At 52.8% G+C, this 19,994-nt stretch overlaps 1 protein-coding gene across 4 annotated transcripts in view; it reads left to right on the top strand.

Moving 5' to 3' along the window:
* Positions 1-8,270: 8,270 nt before the first annotated feature.
* Positions 8,271-19,994, top strand: part of Meak7 (MTOR associated protein, eak-7 homolog) — a 16,198-nt gene continuing 4,474 nt past the window's right edge. Inside the window, exons 1-6 of one of the 4 annotated variants that reach the window (XM_029532602.1) lie at positions 8,271-8,336; positions 8,705-8,825; positions 11,338-11,506; positions 12,069-12,299; positions 13,486-13,630; positions 16,398-16,826. In XM_029532602.1, the coding sequence (XP_029388462.1) occupies positions 8,737-8,825; positions 11,338-11,506; positions 12,069-12,299; positions 13,486-13,630; positions 16,398-16,826 (1,063 nt within the window). In that variant the 5' untranslated portion in view covers positions 8,271-8,336; positions 8,705-8,736. The remainder of the gene's footprint in view (positions 8,337-8,704; positions 8,826-11,337; positions 11,507-12,068; positions 12,300-13,485; positions 13,631-16,397; positions 16,827-19,994) is intronic. The other 3 variants (XM_029532601.1, XM_029532603.1, XM_021220591.1) reach the window with 3 other exon arrangements.

Below are 19,994 nucleotides of genomic sequence, written 5' to 3'. Positions count from 1 at the left end.
AGGAGGAGGAGGAGGGGAGGGGAGGGGAGGGGAGAGGAGGAAGGAAGAAAGGAAGAAAGGAAGAAAGGAAGAAAGGAAGAAAGGAAGAAAGGTTTGATGCTTTGCTGGAGGGCTTCCCTCCCCGGCTAACTCTTGGCCCAGCTGGGGGACTCACCTACCAATTCCCTCAATATCCTCCATTAACAGAGAAGGTGGTAAGGCTCCCTGGTCGCAGCCTGGAATAGCAATTTGTCTGAAGTACCCAGGCAGGCTGAGCACCACCCCGTCCCATCACTCCAGACTCTCATGGTGGGTCCAGCCAGGCGAGCTTGCCCGATCAGCACAGTTGAGCTTTGAGGCTGCATCTGGGTGTTCGAGCCGCAGGGCTGCTGTAGAGCAGAACCACAGACGGGCAGCCTGAGACAAAACAACAGTATATCGCCCCTCCCGGCCCTGTTCTGAAGTCTGATCAATGTGTGGGCAGGGCTGGTTCCCCCTACGCTTCTCTCCAGGGCTGACAGATGGCGTCTTTATGTGTCTGCCACAGTCGCCTGCTCCATCTGACCTGACAGTCCATGCCCAGACACTGTCTGTGAGGCGGTGGGAACAATTCAGTGTTCTGAGAAACACCCCTGACGCAACCGTTTTGTGCGGCTGACCCCTCTTCTCACTTTTACCAAATTGTCATGGAGGGGGTCGGGGGAGGGCTGCTTCAGATCTCCCTCCCTTTGCCGGCGCACAGTGGGTACTCAAGCTAGTAGCATCTGGGGTCTGAACTTCTGTATGTGGGTCAGTGAGAGTACACGTGTGTCCACACGCACGCGGAGACCAGAGAACATCCCTGGTGTCTTTCCTCAGGCACTGCTGACCTTGTTGAGATGTGTGCTGGCTGGCTTGGTTCTGCTCCATGCTCTGGAGCTGGAACTCTGAGCACACTCTACCAAGCCTGGCTTTTTTTTTTTTTTTAAACACAAGTCTAGGGATCAGAATCAAGTTCTCGTGTTTGCATGGTAAGAACTCTACCAACAGTGCTTTCCCCAGCTCCCACCCAGGAGCCCTGCCAGCATCTGAACTCTAGAGAGAAACAGCACAGGGGTCTCATGGGGGGGCGGGGGATGAATTCCCCTGAGTTTCCTACACCGTGTAGTTAATTTGAGTGGCCTCTCTTCTAGGAGGTCGGGCATCTGGATGCAGTTCCAGCATGGACTCCACATAGATAAAAGCATTTCGGGGCAGAGCAAGCAGGAAAGGCTTTGGGGGGGGGCAGAACAAGCAGGGAAGGCATGGGGGAGCAGAACAAGCAGGTCTCTCTGGCAAGAGGATAGGTTTTTGTCTGTTTTACCCAAGGCTGCCCCATCTACACTCCCGGGACAATGACTGGACTAGCCCTGTGTGTTACACCCATTGTCTGTCCTGGTTTGGATATTGTGTGTCTGATGTAAAGTTCCTCATGGGGGATGGCGTGAAGGAATTGGACGTTGTTATTTCAACATAATCTTAAAATCCAAGATATATTTTATGGTCTTGGAAAAGTCTAAGTTCTCTCTCTCTCTCTTTCTCTCTCTCTCTCTCTCTCTCTCTCTCTCTCTCTCTCTCTTTCTCTCTCTCTCTGTGTGTGTGTGGGTCAGGAGTCACTACCCTCCTATGTAAGTCCAGGGGATTGAACTGAAGTCATCAGGCTTGGTGGCAAGCCCCTTCACTCACCAAGCCCTCTCACTGGCCCGCATTTTAACACCAACACTAGTGTGTAATTTCCCCATCATACCCGCAGCTCAGTTCTTCCCATAGCCAAGTTCAGCCCATGGCGGCCATGGTGTCGGCACACTGCAGCCCTCAGGGTGGCTCTCTGGCATGGCTACCCTGGGACAGAGTGGTTATGCTGCCTCCCCCAGCTGCTGCCTGCTTGGTGGATCAGCTACTGCTCTTCCAGCCATGGCCCCTGAGTAGGATCGATGAGGCTACCCAGCCCCCCACAGAGTTGTCTGAGGGATAAATGAGACTCTTCTCCCCCCAGCTCTAGCCTAGATGTGGTTCACCTTAACAACTGGAAGTTGGATCATCTCATTTCACCTGAATGCCTACCTGACTCTTGGTAGCCCTAGCCACCCCGGCCCTTCTGTAGCGAGCTAGGCAGAAGGGAAGAGGGCTCAGCACAGAGCTCTCACAAGCCTCTTGTGAAACTGCACACTTCCTCTGCTCTCCCAGGTCTTCCTTTGGTGGCTGGCTGCTCTTGGCCGTATAAGGTAATGTCTCCTATCAGTGACACAGGTGAATGAAAAGGCAGCCACGGGCCTCTCTTAGCCAAGCCACAAACTCTCCCAGCTGTGCTGCCGCACAAGGGGACTTCAGCGACTGAGCGACTTTGTCACCTTTTATGGCTTTGGAGGAAGACAAGAGATGTGAGATGTGTGGGTTGTACTCAGAGTGACAACACAGAGCCAGCCTTTGCCGGGTCACATGGGGACTGCACAGAGACAGACTAGGTGGGCTGGAGACCCTGGGGGGGCAGCAATGGGATGGAGGGCAGAGAGTCCTCCAGGGCTCTCCCCTGCTCCCTGAGGGGTCTGCCCAGGCCCTGGGTTGTGGGCACAGACATCTGCTGTCCTGTTTCTCCGGCTCAGGGCTGGGCGAGGGCCTTGACTGTGAAGTGAAGCTTTGGATGGGTGCGAAAGTTCTGATGGGGGCATTTAAGCAGAGGCCAGAGCGGAGGTGGGGATGAGGGGCTCCTTCTAGGCAGAAAGGAAGGTGTGTGTGGGGGGGAGTGGGTGTGGACAGATGTCGGAGATCCGATAGGGTGGGGCTCTGATAAGGAGGCAGGCAAAGCTCGTATACCCAATGTCCTTGGAGGCCAGAAGAAGGTGTTGGGTCCCCTGACCGCAGGTTCAGATGGCTGTGAGCTGCCCTGTAGTTGTCCTAGGCGTCTCCGTGGGTTCCTCTTTCCTCCACTTTTCTCCACCTTTTTTCTTCCACTCTTTCAGCCCCCTAACACAAGATGAGAGAGAGAGAGAAAAAAAGGATGGAGAGGAAAAGAGATTCCTGAATAAAGTCAGGGGTCAGAAAGGGGGCGATGTTATTGTTAGACTACTTCCCGCCGATTAGGGGCATCAGGAGTTCCTTGGGGCGAGTTTGAGCTTCGCTGTCAGGATATCTTAACTTCTTTTCGTCGTTGCTTCTTTGCACACGACTGCCTAACAAAGTGACACCACCAGCCGCCATCACCAACAACCAATCAACAACCCACAGTGTCTCATGGGGGCCTAGCATTTATATACCCTCTAAGAGGTCCCCAGAATTTCAAACAGCACATAATCACAGAAACCATCTGCAGCTGGCAAAACCAGGCTACCAGAGCACCGGGCAGATCATAGTCAGCTGCTGTGGACGGTCTGAAGCAGCCCCATATCTCACACCTGGGATTAAAATGAAAACATATTCCCATATTTCTATGCTTTTCAAAGAAACCAAAACTCCAAATTTATTACCACACTGCCATGTGGGTGCTGGGAATCAAACCCAGATCCTGTGGAAGAGCCATTGCTCCAACCCCCATCTTCTGTATTCTTTCTTTTTTTACAAAACTATCATAGTGATGATTTGAGACCCGAGGCTGGCATCAAACCCTGATCTACCCGTGTCATCTTCCGAGTGCTGGAATTACAGGCGTGTGACATCAGGCCTTGCAAAACCAAGTTTTTTGTTTGTTTTTTTAAAAAAGACAGTGCTATAGTAATTTATTTTGCAGCAAGCATGAGCGCCACCTTGTGGACATAAGGCTACATGGCATTACTGTGCCCAGGAAGCACACTCCCAAAGGTTTGTGGTGCATAAAGGGGTGGGGGTGGGGGGCTGTCTCCTGCCCTTTGGTGGTTCCTTATTCAGAGGGGAGGGGGACCCTGCAGAACAAGGTCAGAACCCCTAAGCAGCAGCTTCCATCTGCACTTCGATTTAGACACAGAGCTGATGCATCCCACTGTAACTGACCTTAGATAGCACTTGGAGAATGGCTTCATTTCTTGCCCTGCCCCGCAGTCTTGTTTGGGGATGACTAGGATCAACTGCCTCCCCATTAAAGAGTCCCCCCACCCCACCCCACCCCCATTCCCACCCCAAGACTTTTCCTATATATTTTTTTCTGTCAACCTGTAAGCAGCCAGTTCCAGAGTCACTACATTGAGAGCAATTCCAATCCATTACCGTCTACGGCAGGGCAGGTGCAGGGTCTCCCCTTTCTTCCTCTGAACCCCCAGTACATGTTTTTGGTTTTACTGCTGTTGTGTTTTATGGTACTGTTTACTATTTTTGTTGTTGGGGTATGTGTGTGTGTTTTGCGACAGGGTTTCTCTGTGTAGCCCAGGCTGTCCTGGAACTCACTCTATAGAGCAGGCTGGCCTCAAACTCAAGAGATTTACCTGCCTCTGCCTCCCAAGTTCTGGGACTAAAGGCGTGGGACACCACTGCCCGGCTTGTTTTTGTTGTTTGTTTTGTTTTGTTGTTCTGTTTGTTTATAGGAGATCTGTCACCTTCCACACTGCCTTTGAACATTTCACATAGACAAAGATGACTTTGAACTTCTGATCATTGATCATTCCACCTCTACCCCCTGAGAGAAAAACTTGCAGGTGTAAACACTGTGCTCCCAGGACCATGAACTGGGTCCTCTTGAGATGCTGGCGCCATCCGAGAAGCTCTCTTTATCTCAAGATCCTTGTCTTAGGGTCAATCGAGGCAGCTCCTATAAGGACAACATTTAATTGGGGTGGGCTTACAGGTTCAGAGTCCATTATCAAGGTGGGAATGTGGCAGCATCTGGGCAGGCACGCTGTAGGAGAAGCTGAGAGTTCTCCATCTTCATCTGATGGCTGCAAGGAGAGGACTGGGCTTCCAGGCAGCTAGGATGAGGGTCTTAAAGCCCAGGCCCACAATGACACACCCACTCCAAGGCCACACCCATGCCAACAAGGCCACACCCACTCCAACAAGGTCACACCCACTCCAACAAGGTCACACCCACTCCAACAAGGTCACATCTCCCAATAGTGCCACTCCCAGGGTTGAGCATAGGCATACCGTCCGTCACACTCCTGGACTCATTCCCCCCCACAGAGGTGTCTGGCTATGGGAGGTGACACTCGCACAGGGGCTAGGGATTAGGGCAGGGCCATCTTTGGGAGCGTGCAACTTTGCTCTGTTTGAGCCTGGCCCGGGTCTCCCTCTGCCTCTGACCTCATGGTCTGCTTTGGTACCCTCCTGCTGGCCTTATGCTCCCAGATTCCACATGGCTGGCGGCTTCCCATTAAAGCCCATGGGCTCTCACTGTTTGGCTCCTACTGCAAAGGTCCCTTCATGTACTAACTCCAGGCAGCAGGCTTGCTTGTCTCACTATGAGCAGCTGGTCACGTCCTGATGACTAGGTGCTGGCACCAGCCGAGGGAACAGGGGCAGGGCTGACAGGTGCCTTTATGGGAAATGGATAAGAAGAACAGTCCCAGAGGTAATGGGGATGCAGAAGACAGCTCAGGGGTCACGGAATGGGAAGGTCTGACTGTGGCAGTGTGGGGCTGTTTGGCTCAGGGGGGAGCTGGGCAAGGAAAGGCTGAGGAGTTCCAGGCACTGGCAGTAGCCAAAGCTGGCTGTCATGAAGGGAGAAGGGCAGCCCTGGCTGACATTAGAAATTTGATAACAGGTGAGTTTGGAAAAAAAAAGGGGGGGGGGTGAGGGGCGTCTTGTGAACCTCAGAAGGAAGCCTTGAGTCTTTCAGGGAGGGTTGTCGTGATGACAGTTTTGTTACGATGGCTCTGGCCACTGAGAAGACACAGAGTAAGGATGGCAGCGGCCAGGCTGGAGGCTGCAGGGTGGTCCAATGGGCAGAGCAGTAAGACACGTGCAGGCAGCGGCCAGGCTGGAGGCTGCAGGGTGGTCCAATGGGCAGAGCAGTAAGACACGTGCAGGCAGCGGCCAGGAATAAGGGTGCAGGGAAAGAGCTCTCTCCCGACAGTGTTCACACCTGGTTCTGATGCCCAGAGCTGTGATCCTTGGCCTACATAGCAGGCATTTTCTGAGCAGAATTCTCCTGCCAGGGCTCTGCCCAGCAGAAGGAGGTTCGTGCTGGGTCAGCTGCTTCAGAGTAGAAGAATCCCTGGACTGAGCCATTCTCACAGGCTTCTGACACTTCGAGTGAGTCCCCTACCCACCTCGGGGAGATCTCACAGGGCCTCTAGAAGCAAGGCTGGGCACCGCCTGTCATCCCAGCACCTGGGAGGTGGAGGCAGGACTCAAAAGTTTGGAGACACCTCCTCTCAGAACAACAGCAAACACTGAAAAGCCACAGGGCCAGGCTCAGTGGGTAAAGCGGCTTGCCACCAAGTCTGATGACATGAGTTCAATCCCAGGAACACACAGGATGGAAGGAGAGATCCAACTCCCACAAGCTGTCCTCTGACGTACGTGCGGTGGCATACCATGTGACAACAGTAGCAACAAGCTCCAAAAATTCAAACCCATAGAGCATTCTCTTCTCCGGAAATGACTGCCAACCCACCATGCCAGGTCACAGCAGAAAGAGCCCTCAGTTTGGCACCAGGATTGCCTGTGTCCCAGCTGTGTGTCCCTGGGAAAGTCACTTAACCTCTCTGAACCCTAACTCAGCATAGGGCCCTGGCTTCCCATTATGAAAGGCCTGGAAAGGTGGTTGAGCCTTGACAGGATAAATAGCATGCTTGGAGGAATTCTCAACCCTAGACATCCAGTTGGGATCTTTGTAACCTATCTGGTTTCTTGCTGGTAGCCCCTGAACCTCAGCTCCTCTCCATGTCACTCACCCAGCCTGCAGCTTATATCCACAGCCACACCTCCATCCCACCCTCTCCCCTTAGTTTATACATGCCAGGTGGGGACTGAATGAAGGGGTAGGGTGCTAAGGGGAGGGAAGGAGCCTGACACATTTCCATATGTCACAGACTGGTGACCCAAGACTCCCTGGAAGACCCAAAGGCTGTCCTGGCTGTCAGCCTCACTCCTCCATGATGGTCCTTGTAGCCCGACCTCAGCTCGAGGCTCCGCCCACTGACTCTGGTCCTTTTTGTAGGGGCTCATAGGAGGGTGTGTGTGTGTGTGGGGGGGTTAAGATGGCAATGGAATGTTGAGAACAAGCTCTAGGTGGAGCTTGGCAGATGGCTTCTGGTGGACATGTGACTTCAATCCACTAGGGGGAGCTAGCTGCCCGTTTTCTTTTGCTCTCTTCTCTACTTTTCAAAACTTCCAGTCTCTATATCCCAGGCTGGCCTGGAACTCACTGTGCTGGCTGCAAATTTGCAGTAATCCCCCTGTCTAAGCCTCTTGGAGTGCTGAGATTACAAGTGTACGCCACCACACTCAGCTGGGCTGGTGTCACAATAATTAATAATAATAATAATAATAATAATAATAATAATAATAATGTGTGGCTGTTTTGCTTGACGTGCACCGCGTGTGCAATGTCTTTGGAGGCCAGAAGAGGGCGTCAGATCCCGTGGAACTGGAGTTACAAGCAGGCCTGAGCTGAAGTGTGGGTTCACCTGTGTCCTCTGTTAGAGCAGCAAGCCACCTCTCCGGCCTCTGGTGTCATTTTTCCAGCTACAATTTCAGACAGCAGCTTCTGTTACTGTGGGGGCCTGGGAGGAGTTCCCCTGCGCCACTTGGACTGTGAAGTTCGCAGGAAGAGGCCGCCCGACAGTGGGTTCCTCACTGCTGAGAATTCTGGAACTTTCCTGTACCCTACCTCTGTTGTGTCTGTCTCCGGCACCTGAGAAGGCCCGGTAGGGCTGACAGCAAGCTAATCCCATTCCTGGGGACAAGTCCGGCCCGCATCTGCTTCTGTGTGTCAAGTGCTCTATTGGCTAACGCAATGGACTTCAGGAGGTAAGGATGTTAGATTTTCCATCCTAGTTCTGGGGGGCTAGCCCCAGCTCTGGCCTTCTGTTCACAGTTGCCCTGCTCCCAGCATCCCACATTGCTCCCAGCTCCTCTGCTCCCAGCTCCCTCGATGGAAGCCTTCTATCCGCTCCCAGCCCTTCAGCAGCTTCCCAGCACCTCCTCAAGCCCCGTGCACAGCCTTTGCAGAACCTGAGCCGCTGTCAGCCATCCCCAAGTTTTCCCTTGGTACAGATTCAAGTTCTCCGATCCCAGGCTCCGCCCACTCCCCGTGAACTACAATCCCATTGGTTAAGATCTGACTCGGGCTCCACCTCTCAGTAACCCTTCTCCAATTGGTGCTCATGACCGTCCGTCAGCGCCGTTGCTAGGGAATGGGCTGGGCGACCCGGGCAACCTTGCTCCCCTGGACGCACCGGAAGGAGCTCGGTCCCCGTAGGCCAAGGCTGGTGAGCCGGAGGGAGGGAGCCCTGGGCGAGGCTGGGCATAGCTCAAGGAAGGAAGGAAGGAAGGCCTTCGGGGTGGCCTGAGCAGCCCCCAAGGAAGCTTCCTACAGCTAAGGCTACTGTCAGACAAGGAGAGAGTGCCTGGGAGGGGTGAAGCTGGGCTCTGATGGGATCCGTGGGCCTGCCTTGTTTTCCAAGATGAACCCAATAGGGTTCCTTCAGAGGCAAGCTCAAAACCAAGTTAGGGGGAGGTGAGGAAGGTGCCCTGGCCTGCACCCCTGAGGGGGGCTGGGACAGATGGAGGGCTGCCAGCTGCAGACCCAGTAGGCTCCAGGACTCGAACGTGGGCTTGGTGTGGCTGTTCACTCTAGGAACCAGAGTGTCATGATCTCTTGGAGGCTCTATGGGAAGAGTCCAGGGCACACGCCAGCCTGCCACCAGGAGCTTGGGGCTGCAAAGAGCTGGCTCTCCCATTCTTCGGGACAAATGCAAGTAGGCCTTTCTATTCTCGTGGGCTCATCTGTGTCTGTCTTTGGTTTCCGGGAAGCAGGACCAGGTGGCCTGACTTTAAACGATTCACCCAAGCTTATTAAAGCACGGCAAGCCAAACTCCTTTTAAGGCCGTGGGTGATGGGATTTCACCGTTGGGGAGAGGCTGGGCTCCTCCCTGAATGGGTCACCTGGTTGGGGGGGGGGGGGGAGAAGGACCTGATTAGCGGTGCAGCGTTGAGGATGGACTGGAATGTTCAAGGAAGCGCACAGGTGGGCTTAGGAGACTTAGGTCTGGTTGGGCAAAGGCTCGCCCCTTGATTGTGCCCAGCTGGGAAAGCAGTCACCTGCCCATTGTCATACAAAAAGTGTCCGGTGTGGCCACCTATGTCCAGATTGAGACGGCAGCGCTCACAGGCCCTGTGTGGAGAATGGTCAGGGCTGTGGGTGACCTTTAAAGGGTCTCTCCACACCTCCCCCACCCCTATCCCCCGCTTTCTGATAAGGATCCTTGGCTAGTGTCTCTTTTGGTTTGCAAGGTTGATACTCACTGCTACAAGTGACCTTACTGTCACGGAGAGGCATCTTCACCTAAGAAGGGTGGATATAAGTCGCCAGGGGAAAGCTACCCCATGGACCAAGGTGTCCCCATGAAGGACAGAGCCTGCCCTCTGACACATCCAAGACCTTTCTCCAGGAAGCTGACGGATTGCTGGCCGCATGGCAGAGCTTGCAGCCTGGAGGGAGAGTGTGGGCCCTGAGAATCATTCTTGCTGCAGCTGTGTGGGGACAGGTGGCCTTCCAGCTGTAGCGGCTGGGCTGGTACAGGGCACAGAGCCGTCGTACTCTCAAGGCCTCTCCCCAGTCCTTCCTGAGCTGTGGGCTCCAAACCTGCCCTTCCCCTCCCTCTGCCTTCCCCATAGAGCAGCTGAGCTCTGGCTCTGTTATGGCATCGGGTCCTGTCCCGTGCTGTCCCTGGCTTGTTTACCGTTCAAGGCTTGGTGTTTAGGAGTTACCTTCTCAATAAAGGCCCCGCCTCCTCCACTGCTGTGGCTTAGTACTAGCTGGCTGTGGGGTATGCAGCTGGCATCACTGGGACAGGTCGTGCAGAGAGGGGCAGGTGGTGCTGACCGTGGGGTTCCTGTGGGGTCAGTGTGGGTTTGAGCCCTTGGGGGCTTCCTAGGACCTGGTTGTGACTTAGCACTAGGAAACCCACAAAATGGAAAGAGAGGGTGGCATCTACCTTTTCTGTCACCGTGACCAAACACCTGACAGAAGCTATTTAAGAGGGAAAAGATTGATTTTTGGCTCACAGTTTGAGGGTAACAGCCTATCCCAGAGGGGAAAGGATGGAAGCAGGAGCGTGAGGTAGTTGGTCACATGGCACCCACAGTCAGGAAGCTGAGAGAGGGGTGGGGGGGAATACTGGTGCTCAGCTGGTTCTCCGTTATTCAGTCCAGACCCCCAGCCTAGGGAATGGCGCCGCCCACAGTTGGGTCTTCCTAAGTCAATCAACCTAATCTCAAAAATCCTCCACAGACCCACCCAGAACCTCGTCTCCCAGGTGGTCCCAATTTCATAAAGTTGACAGACAAGATTAGCTATGACATCTCCTGAGAGGCTGCAGGGGAACGCCACACATCGGTACATCTGTCCTGTAACCTCGGGCTAAGGCACAGGAGGGCGGTCTTGGAGCAGAGTCCCTTTTTGTGGCCTTCAGATCAGAGTCTGGAATCAGCCAGAGGGAAGGGGCTGTAGGGTCAGGTGTTGGGGTCCCCATGGGGAACAGGGAAGGACAAGGAGAGGGTAAGAGTTCACTCCCGGGTGGGGACTATGAGGGAGGTCCTCGGAGGACCAGGAATCAGCATGTGGCACTTGGCAGAGTCTCGCTGGAGTCAGGGGACCTCAGCAGCACCAAGCGGGTGGTCTGGAGGGCAGGGTGGCACAGGGTCTATGCAGGGTCTTGGAGGTGAGGTGGGAGAGGGGGCTTTTCAGGAAAAGTTGTGGATGCCAAACAATTGGAAACAGGAGGTGAAGAAGGATCCCAGGGGGCTGACAAGGAGAAAGGAAGCCACCCTGAGGAGGTGTGTCTCACATCTCCCAGGCCTCAGGAGCTTGCTGGGGTCAGAGCAGCCACCAGCAGCTGACAGGAGGCTACCACCTGCAAACCATTCCCTCAGTAGATTTCTTGAGGCCCAGCTGTCAGAAGCCCTCAGGCCTTCGAATGCCTGCTTGCTTCTAGATTGATCCATTAAGAGAGAGAGAGAAGACCACCCCTGCTTCAGTCTCCTGAGTGGTAGGATTGTGGGCCACACCACCACACCACGGCCAAAGTGTGTTTTCAGAAGGAATCCAGGCTGCTTCAGTTAACTCGGGGCCTTTCTACTTCATGTGTGTCCACTGTTCATTTCCACCCCATCTAATTGAGTATTTTAGCTGCGTTTTTCAGTGAGCGGTCTTCAGTACTTCCGTGACTCTCACGTTGTGGCCTGTGCTCTTTCTTTCCCGTGTGCAGAGAGTTCCAGAGAGCAGGCAAGATGGGGAATGCTAAGAGCCTGTCGGGCCAGAAGATGACCTCAAGGTTCTTGCCTGAGGAGCAGGCTGAGGTGGACAGGCTGTTTGATGCCCTGTCATCGAGTGAAGGTGGCGTGGCAACGGGGACATTCTCTCTGGAGGCGATGAAGGCAAGAGTGACCGCATGGGGTGGGGATTTAGGATCTGCAGTCACGCCAGGCACTAGAAAGCTGATTTTAGGTTGAAAGGCCCCTGCTTTTGGCATGGTTGACTCCATGATTATGTCACAGCTATACCGATCTGTCCTCATAGGGTGGAAAGTAGCCACGGTGAACAACACCCTTACCCTGTTTTTGAGCGAGTCTTTGTGTATAGCCAAAAAAATTGGTCTAGCCTGGAACTCACTGTATAGCCCAGGCTGACCTTTTTTGTGTTTTTTATGATTTATTTATTATATTTATGTGAGTACACTGTAGCTGTTCTTAGACACACCAGAAGAGGGCATCGAAACCCGTTACAGATGGCTGTGAGCCACCATGTGGTTGCTGGGAATTGAACTCAGGACTTTTGGAATAGCAGTCAGTGCCCTACTGAGCCATCTCTCCAGCCTCGAGGACCTGGTGCCCAGCATGGTCTCACATGCCCGTGGTCCACACACTCAGGTTGGTCTTGCCCTCAGCTCGTTTCCCAGTAAACCCCCACTTAGCTCGCTCTTCTGTTTGTCCCCAACAGAGCCATGTCAAGGAGGCCCTCCCCCCAGCAATGGTCACCAGACTGTATAACGGCATGCGGAAGGTAAAGCCGACCGACAGGGCCCGTGAGAACTGCAGGAGCGTTTCCAGAGAGCAGTTCACCGCATTCCTGTCCCAGCTGTTGAGAGGGAGCTGTGAGGAGAAGGGCCTTATGGTTATGAACATGATCTCAGCCGCAGAGGGGCCTACAAAGACCAGAGATGTCCAGAAGGTACACAGTGTCAATGGGTGGGGGACCTGGGACAGCGGCTTAGGTAATGGTAATGTGGCTGGTCAGCTCAGGGAGCTGAGCCCATATAACAGTTTGGTTGATTAAGAACTCTTTTTTAAAAAAATTTATTGATTTTATGTATATGAGTACACTGTAGCTATACAGATGGTTGTGAGCCTCCATGTGGTTGTTGGGAATTGAATTTATTTTATTATTTTTTTAAAGATTTATTTATTTATTATATGTAAGTACACTGTAGCTGTCTTCAGACACTCCAGAAGAGGGCATCAGATCTTGTTATGGATGGTTGTGAGCCACCATGTGGTTGCTGGGATTTGAACTCCGGACCTTCAGAAGAGCAGTCAGGTGCTCTTACCCACTGAGCCATCTCACCAGCCCAGGGGAATTGAATTTAAAACCTCTGCTCTGCTCGTTCTGGTCGGCCCCCCTTGCTCTGGGCAACCCTGCTCTTTCAGTCCCTGCATCTCTCTGGCCCAAAGATTTATTTATTATTGTATGTAAATACAGTGTAGCTGTCTTCAGACACTCCAGAAGAGGGCATCAGATCTCATTACAGGTGGTTGTGAGCCACCATGTGGTTGCTGGGATTTGAACTCAGGACCTCTGGAAGAGCAGTCAGTGCTCTTACTTGCTGAACCATCTCGCCGTTTGGAACTCTTAAACTAGGGTTTTGGCAAGCTCTCAGGGGACCTAAGTGTGTAATCAGAAAAATGAAAGCCAGGCCTGGTGGCGCTGGCCTGACATCCCAGCTACTCAATAGGGTCAAAGGCCATCCTGGGCACCTTGGAAAGAATCTGTGTCCACACTTTACAAAAAGTGGGAGAGGGCTTAGGGGTGTATTCTCACACGGTGGAATGTTCACACGGCACCCACAAAGCCTCCGGTCCCTCCCCAGCAGCTTTTGAAGCAGCTGTAGTGGCCCACGTCTGTAATCCCCGCCCTCGGCAGATCGAGGCAGGGGGGTCAGGGTCATCCTCAGCTCCGTACCAAGTTGGAGGTCAGTCCAATTTATGTGAAGTGCTAAAAAACCAGGAAGAAAAGAGAATCCCTGAGCAGCTGTGGTCCACCATGGTCATTACTGAAAGATAAACATCGCCGGCTTCTCACTGTGATGTCCTGGGGTGGGCCAGGGAGGGTTTGGCTTTAACAGCGAAGTATCTCCCAGTTCACAGAGGACCTGGTGGCCTCTGTGGTGCACGTGCTGACCCACCGGAATGAGCTTCGAGGCTGGACCTGCAGGAAATCCGAGGCGCCCCCCGACAGCATGCAGGCCATGGTCACCCAGCTGCTCTGTGAGATGAAGTTTCAAGGCAAGTGTGGGGCTGTCCTCTTGATTCAGACCCTGGCGTGATGGGGGCCAGGGGGGCCACAGTTGCCGTGAGTAGAGAGCCTCCCAGGGAAGCTCAGCCGTGGCCGTGTGCCTGCCTCCCTCGCTCTGCGATTGCTGTGGGATAGCCTTATCTACCTCAGCTGTGGAGAAGCCGTCGTGACATCACACGCGCCCTCCTCTGGTTTCAGAGTCTGAAATCCTTTTCCTTGGTCAGTCTTATAGAACCAATCTCAGTATTTTTGTTGATTTTTTAAAAAGGCTTATTTTTACATGCGTGAGTTGTGTGTGTGTATGTGTGTGTGTGCAGATGCCAGTGAAGGACAGAAGACAGTGTCAGATCCACGAGAGCTGGGGTTACAGGTGGTTGTGAGCTGCCTGACATGGGTTCTCTTCTAGAGCAGCGTTCCGTCTAACGCGCTGAGCTGACTCTTCAGACCATTTAATTAAAAACAAAACTAATTTTAAAAGCTGTCTAGGAGGCTCTTCTCTCCTGCTTTCCCAGTCCATTTGTCTTTGTTGGCATTAGCCTTGATTGTGTCTTTTTAGTTTCTCTGTGTGTGTGTGTGTGTTTGTATGTGTTTATATATGTATGTATGTCTGAATGTCTGTATGTATATTTGTATGTCTATGGTGTGTATATATGTATATTTGTGTGTATGTGTATGTATGTATCTGTGTATTGTGTGTATATGTGTGTATATGTATATGCATATTTGTGTATGTGTATGTATGTATCTCTGTGTGTATTGTGTGTGTATGTGTGTGTATGTATCTCTGTGTGTATGTGTGTGTGGTGTATGTATGTGTGTATATGTGTATATGTATGTTTGTGTGTATATGTGTGTGTATGTATTTATTTCTGTGTGTATTATATATGTATGTGTGTATGTATGTGTGTGTGGTGTGTGTGGTATGTATGTGTGCCTGTGTATATATGTATGCATGTGTGGTGTGTGTGGTATATATGTTTGTGTGTGTGGTATGTATGTGTGTGTGTACGTATGTATGTATGTATGTATGTGTGTGTGTAGTATTTGTATGTATCTCTGTATGTATTGTGTGTGTGTGTTTGTACATATTCATGTTAGGCATCTTCTTTAATCGCTCACTGCCTTATATCTTGAGTCAGGGTTTCTCATTGAACCTCTGTGCCTCCCCTCCCCAGTGCTGAGGGTAGAGAAACACAGCTGTGGGTCTGAATTCATGTCTTCAGGTTTGCTTGGCAGGGACTTTACCAACAGAGCCATTCCACCACCACCACCACCCCCGCACGGCCAGCCCTATCTTCCTAGATTCTTACGGCTTAGATGATGAAGTTGAGGTTGGCCTTCTTTAGGGTAGATGTTTGTAGCTGTAAAATTTCCCTGTAAAGTTTGTGGGGCTTTAGTTTCCATCGCTCTTAGTGTTTTAACTCACCTAGTTAGTTTTATTTATGTGTGTGTATGTGCACGTGTGTGAGTGCCTACAGGAGTGTCAGGTCCTCAGGAGCTGGACTTACAGGCATTTAAGAAAAGGGTGTTGGAAATCCAACCTTACCACCAGGTGTGGTGGCACATGCCTTTTTCCCAGCACTTAGGAGGCAGAGGCAGGCAGATCTCTGAGTTCGAGGCCAGCCTGGTCCATAGAGAAAGTTCTATAAATGCCAGGGCTACACAGAGAAACCCTGTCTCCAAAACCAACAACAACAACAAAGATGAACCTTACTGAGTTCATACTTGGGTTTCCACTCCCGGGAAACAGTGTGAGCAGAGCCTTTGTCTCTTTCTGTGAGTTTAACTATATATGTTCCTCCTGTCTCCATTGCAACTTAGCAGGCTCTAGCATCACCTCTGCTTTACATCTGGGGACCCCAAATTGAAATCCCAACGGTGTTCCACAGGTTATCCTGTCACCTTAGGTAGTGGCGATGCACACTGTGAATGTTTTGGGGAAAAGGCTTGGTTAGCAATTGGTGAAGCCTACCCTTCCCAAGGAGGCCAGTGGGTGCTCCAGGAGCCACACCCCGACAGGGTACATAGAGTACAGGTGCCCAGCCTTCTGCTGCTCTCAGCTGAATGTGACCTCTGCTCACTTTGGAGCAGAGGGATTCCCAGGCCGGGCTTCCCTGTAAAGACCTCCCATTGTCACGGGCTTCCGAAGTGCAGTTTGAGGAGAGGGAAAAGCTGAGGGGGTATCAGAGTCAAACTGTTCAAATCGATACCCGACAACGAAATAGGCCGGCCCACGAAGTTTCAGTTTTTCTAGTGGTCACATTAACAAAGAGCAAAGGTAGGCTTGAGGTGTGGCTCGGTAGTGCCTGGTATCCACTAGACCTTGACTTTGAGCCCCAGCACCACATAAATCAGTGTGGCACCCATATATCTGTGAGCTCAGCTTTTGGGAGATGGAACCAGGGGATGAGGGTTCAAGGTCATCCTCAGCTACATAGTGAGTTTGAGGCTAGCCTGAGCTACATGAGATCCTCCCTCCAACCAGAACAAAACTGAGCAAAGAAACAGAGAAGAGAGTTTCACTAATATATTCAAAATATGCTTCTAATCTGTGTAATGTGAATATCACGGTATGTTACAGTAGATTGTCATAGTGGGTGTTTAAAATTGGGAGTGCTCATTAGACTTGTGACATGGCCCAGCTCAGATGAGCCACCTCCCAATGCCTTGTGATTTTTAGATTGGTTTTCAATGGCTTGGACAGTGACCATAAGGTGGCACGGTGCACTCAGCCATCTTGATTTTCTCTTTCCTTAGATGGCCACAAGTTCCAGGGCCCTCAGTGCCTGGACCAGGTCTGCGACCAAGCCATGATCGAGGAGTGGGTGTTCCACGTCCCTCATGTGGGCGCATTTCTGAACGTGGTCATCCACAGGGGCCTGTGCCTCCTGGGCTCATCCTTTGACCTGTCCACGCTGGTCCCCGAGTGCCTCGCGGACCAAGGCGGGCGGTTCGAGAGCATCCTGGATGTGCTGTCCGTCATCTACCTCAGCTCCCACCTGGCCCCGGAGCATCGGCACCGCTGGCGCCTGCTGTTCTCCACGCAGCTCCATGGGCAGAGCTTCTCCCAGCTCTGCAGCCACATCACCAACCAGGGGCCTAGCCTACTTGTCCTCGAGGACAGGGATGGCCACGTCTTTGGTGGCTTCGCCTCCTGCTCTTGGGAAGTTAAGCCTCAGTTTCAAGGTAAGCAGTGTATACTGTGCTGGGCAGGGTTAACTGGCGACCTGGCCCAGCCTTGAACCTCAGAACCCCCGAGGAGGGTGTCTTACGTTGCAGGTCACGCTGTGACACCCCTCCCCCAAGACTGTGTTATTTACTGAGAATACTTGCTTCTAGTTGTGATGTCCTTGATACACACCTTTAATCCCAAACAGTGAAGGTAAAGGTAGTTTGTAGAAGAAAGCAGCTGTATTTAAAAGTGATGTCTAATTGAGTGGCAGACAAAGTGACAAATCAGAGAAAGGTTTGACAGAATAGGACACGCCCAACTCCGGGGAGAAGAGAGAGGAAAGGGAAGCTACTTAGAGAGGGGGAGAGAGGAAGGAGGTAGTCTAGCCAGAAGACACAGACGGGTTGAAGAGAGAACAAGGCTAGACCCAGGTGAAGACAGAACGAGCCAGAGAGTGAGAAGGAGCCAGGAGATTAGAACAGATTTCCAGAGTTAGTTGGAGGTGAGGCAGAGCAAATATTCAGCGGGGGCAGAAAGAGAGACGCCAGATTGAATCAGTCAGTGTGGAGGGGAGGTTGGAGCCAGAACAGCTGAGTCAAACCACCCAGCCAGAGATCGGAAAGAACTAGAAAGGGTGAGTTTATTCAGCAGTAAATCTCAGGGGCTGACAACATTCTAGGCCTACAGGAGATTGGACAGACGCTAGAAGCTTCCGGGACTAGGCCTAGGTTAGCAGGCGGAGGCAGTGAGCCTCAGAGACAACACTTATATCAGGAGAATAAAGATACTATAACAGTCTTAGGCGTTATCCAGAGTAGGCTGTTAATTGACCCTGTCCCTTGTCAGTAGCGCCATTTTGTGAAGAAAGCTAGCTGAGAGCGAGCGAGCGTTGTGGGGGCCACGACTGTGGGTATGGTGTGCCTAGCTGCCTGAGTTCTTGCCTTGACTCCCCTAAAATGATGGGCTGGCATCTGGCATCATGAGCCAGATCACCGCTAGCCCCGGGGCTTGTGTGGGTCTTATCAGAGCAACGGGCCTGGAACCAGGGCCCGGATTTTTGTTGCTGCGACCAACTGCCTGACCAAGAGGCTGTGTCGTGGCTCACAGTTTTCAGGGGTACACAGTTCATCATGGGGGTCAAGCCATAGTGGGAGCAGTCACCTGCTTACCTACATCCTGGTGGCTTTGGAAACATTGTAGCAGGGCTGGAGAGACGTGGCTCACAGCTGTCTGTAACTCCAGTTCCAGGGCATCTCCCTCTTCCGGCCTCTGAGGGCCCTAGGCACACATGTGATACATATACATAGATGCAGGCAAAACACTCAGCACACACATCTCTGTGGGGGCAGGGTGGAAGTGACCCTGGGCTATCACCTCTAAGAGAAGCTCTTTCTCCTCCTCTGCCTTGAGGTCCCACACTCCGCGTGTTCAGACCAGTGAGCCTGTGGGGGGATTTCTCACTCACATCCTAGCAGGGGCCTCAAACCCTGAGGGGTCGAAGGAGCTTGGGGAGGGCTGGTGGGCTGGCTGCTGCCTGGGCACAACCTCTGGCCTCCATACATGTTCACACACACACACACACACACACAGTTCCTGACCCTCTTTAAATATATATAGTACACTGTAGCTGTCTTCAGACATACCAGAAGAGGGCATCAGATCCCATTACAGATGGTTGTGAGTCACCATGTGGTTGCTGGGAATTGAACCCAGGACCTTTGGAAGAGCAGTCCTTGCTCTTAACCACTGAGCCGTCTGTCCAGCCCCCTCCAGTGGTTTTTTAATGGCAGTGGAAGGACCATGCTCCTGTGTTTGGCATCACAGACTCCTTCTTTGGCCCTGGCTGGGTGGGGTGGATGGGGAACTAGATGGATGCACAGGAGGGAGTGTGAGTCGCCTCCTCACAGGGACACATGCTCATTGCTCTGCCCCTCCCACAGTCTTTGTCTTGCCTTATCTCTCCACTTTTCTGCTTTTGTGGCTTTGTTGGTCACAGAGGCTCCATTGAGTCAGTTGTATCCTTTCCTCACTGTCCTCACAGGAGCTGTCCCCAGGCTCCTCCACGGGTGCCAGGCTGCTTCCTGTGCCCACAGATGACCCGCTCTCACCCAAGGTGCCAGCACTGGTGCCCCGGTGTTACAGCGTACCGGTCCGTGACAACAGCGTACCTCAGTGCTTCCTTCTCTTCCCCCTGCAAATGCAGCTCTGGAGCCTAGGGTGGGGTGGGGGGTGTGGGCGTGGGCGTGGCTGCCATCCCCCTCCGCCCCCACCCCCAGCGTCCTGTCAGATGGTTTGTCCAGGGTTTTTGCATGTATGTGCCATTTGCCGTGTTGTCCTAGGAAGGGCTTTCCCTGAACCCCACTAGAGAGTCCAGGGAAGGCTGCACCTCACTGTGACCCCCGCAGGCTCCACTTGAGGATTGAGTGAGATCTAGAAGAACCCCACTTCCTCCAGAACTTTTGCGCCGACTTTACCTCCCAGCAGTGCTGTGGGTCTCAGTGGTTTTGAACAGGCAGGCTTGACCCTGGTGAGGAGTGCTTCCAGACCCCTCTTGCTCTGAGTCTGGCAGGCCAGCAGAGAAGGCAGCCATGCATGCCTGCCTGAGGAGTCGTTGGCTCAGAGGTGTGAGGGAATGGCACGTGGCTTTGATGGGGTTTTCTTTTCCTTGGTGCTGGGGATCCCAGGCCAGGTTCACACCTGCTAGCATGTTAGGCCATGTCCTGCCCCAGCTCAGGTTGTGTTTCCTGGATTTGTTGGGAGTCCCGAGGCTTTGGCCTGAGCAGCCGGGACTTTGCATCCCAACTCTCCGGCGGCCTTTCTCTGTGAGGTGACCAGCCATGCTGCTCGCTTGTGTTTGCTGCAGGTAGAAAGCACGGCACACCGTGCTATGGCGATGCTCTGGCAGGCTCAGAAGGGCACGGCAGGGCTCTTAGGTCCTTGCTGGTGGGCTGGGGAGTGATCTTCCCAATGTGGCCTTCTCAGCCCAGGCTGTGGTTCTGTCCTTTTGCCTGGTGTCATGGGGCCCAGTAGTCATTGAACAGCACTGGACCTCAAGAAATGCCACTTGTTTTTTTTTTTTGTCCAAATGCAGAGGTCAGGGGAACGGAGGATCCTGTCCATGCCAGGGCTTTGACTGACTCCCCGCACCCTGGTCCTCCCTCCCTCCCTCCCTCCCCCCCCTC

This window comes from Mus pahari, chromosome 20, assembly GCF_900095145.1.
Source record: "Mus pahari chromosome 20, PAHARI_EIJ_v1.1, whole genome shotgun sequence".
Lineage (NCBI taxonomy): Eukaryota > Metazoa > Chordata > Mammalia > Rodentia > Muridae > Mus > Mus pahari.
Note: the sequence above shows the minus strand (reverse complement) of the source record. Positions and strands in the feature narration are given on the sequence as shown.